Raw genomic sequence first — 1,128 nt, 5'->3', positions numbered from 1 at the left:
CCCGCTGCGGTGGCATCCAGCCGCGGCCCGGGGTGGGCGTCAGCGGGGGGTGGCACGCACCGCAGCGCCGGTGGGGCTCGGTTTTGGGGATGGAGGGAAGGGAGGACAGGGGGAGCGGGCTGCACGCCGTGCCTCCGTCCCCTGGGGGAGCAAAATGCGTGGGTGAGAGATGGGCGATAGAGGTGGGCGATGGAGACGGGCGATCTCAGGCTTTACAGCAGCACAGGCAGCTTCGTGCACAGGCCGTGCCGGTGGCCGTGGGGACAGGGGCTTGCATGCGGCTCATGGTGAGCATGCATGGAAGGAGGGATGAGGAAGGGACGCGGAGGTATCCCCCTGCCCACAGCTGTCCTGCCCCTGGACCCAGAGTGGGGGAAACGAGCTAGGCCCAAAGGCATTGCCACTGCTCATACCTGTGGTGAAGGAGGCGAAGAGCCTGGTGTTGCCCTGGGCAAGGGAGGTGTAGCTGACCCAGCTGAGATAGAGCACCACGGGAGCCCACACTAAGACCACCATGTACCTATGGGGTAGAGGAGATGTCAGAAGCAGTGTCCCACGGGGTGACAAGCGAGCCACCCCTCGCCATGGAGGCACTGGTCAGGACACAGCGCAGACCCCAGGGCTCACCACGCCGTCTTGGAGAGGGACTCGATGAAATCCGAGTGGAAGAGGCGGGTGGGCCCGGCCCCAGGCTGGGCGTCGTACTTCTCGCCCAGGTAGCCCACCTGCCACAGCAAGGGCTTCTCCCAATCCACCAGGTCCTGGGGGAGCAAGCAGCGGTTATAACCCCGTGGGACCCAGACATCACACCCTTAAAGCTGTGCTGCAGCCGTGGGATTTCAGGCTGCAAACTCCTTCACGTGCCCCATGAGCAGCTGCTTCTTGCTCTGAGCAGGCCCAAGCACCCCGTGAACACTGGTGTGGGGCAGAGCTGGACGCACATCACAGAATCACAGAATCGCTCGGTTGGAAAAGCCCTCTGAGATCATCACGTCCAACCGCTCCTGTCTACCCCCTAAACCATATCCCTAAGTACCTCATCTACCTGCTCCTTAAACACATCCAGGGATGGCGACTCCACCACCTCCCTGGGCAGCCTGTTCCAGCTTCTGACGACCCTCTCAGGAA

General features: G+C 62.9%; 1 protein-coding gene across 1 annotated transcript in view; it reads right to left on the bottom strand.

Annotated features, from left to right (window-relative positions):
• The window catches only part of FA2H (fatty acid 2-hydroxylase), a gene marked incomplete at its 5' end in the record, with an annotated part of 11,485 nt that overhangs the window by 2,597 nt on the left and 7,760 nt on the right, over positions 1 to 1,128 (bottom strand). Inside the window, 2 exon segments of the mRNA XM_010191515.1 lie at positions 414 to 520; positions 628 to 761. Of these exon segments, the coding sequence (XP_010189817.1) occupies positions 414 to 520; positions 628 to 761 (241 nt within the window).

The sequence above is a fragment of the Mesitornis unicolor genome, unplaced genomic scaffold, assembly GCF_000695765.1.
Source record: "Mesitornis unicolor isolate BGI_N332 unplaced genomic scaffold, ASM69576v1 scaffold29459, whole genome shotgun sequence".
Lineage (NCBI taxonomy): Eukaryota > Metazoa > Chordata > Aves > Mesitornithiformes > Mesitornithidae > Mesitornis > Mesitornis unicolor.
The sequence above is the reverse complement of the archived record's forward strand: the minus strand, read 5'-3'. Positions and strand labels throughout refer to the sequence as shown.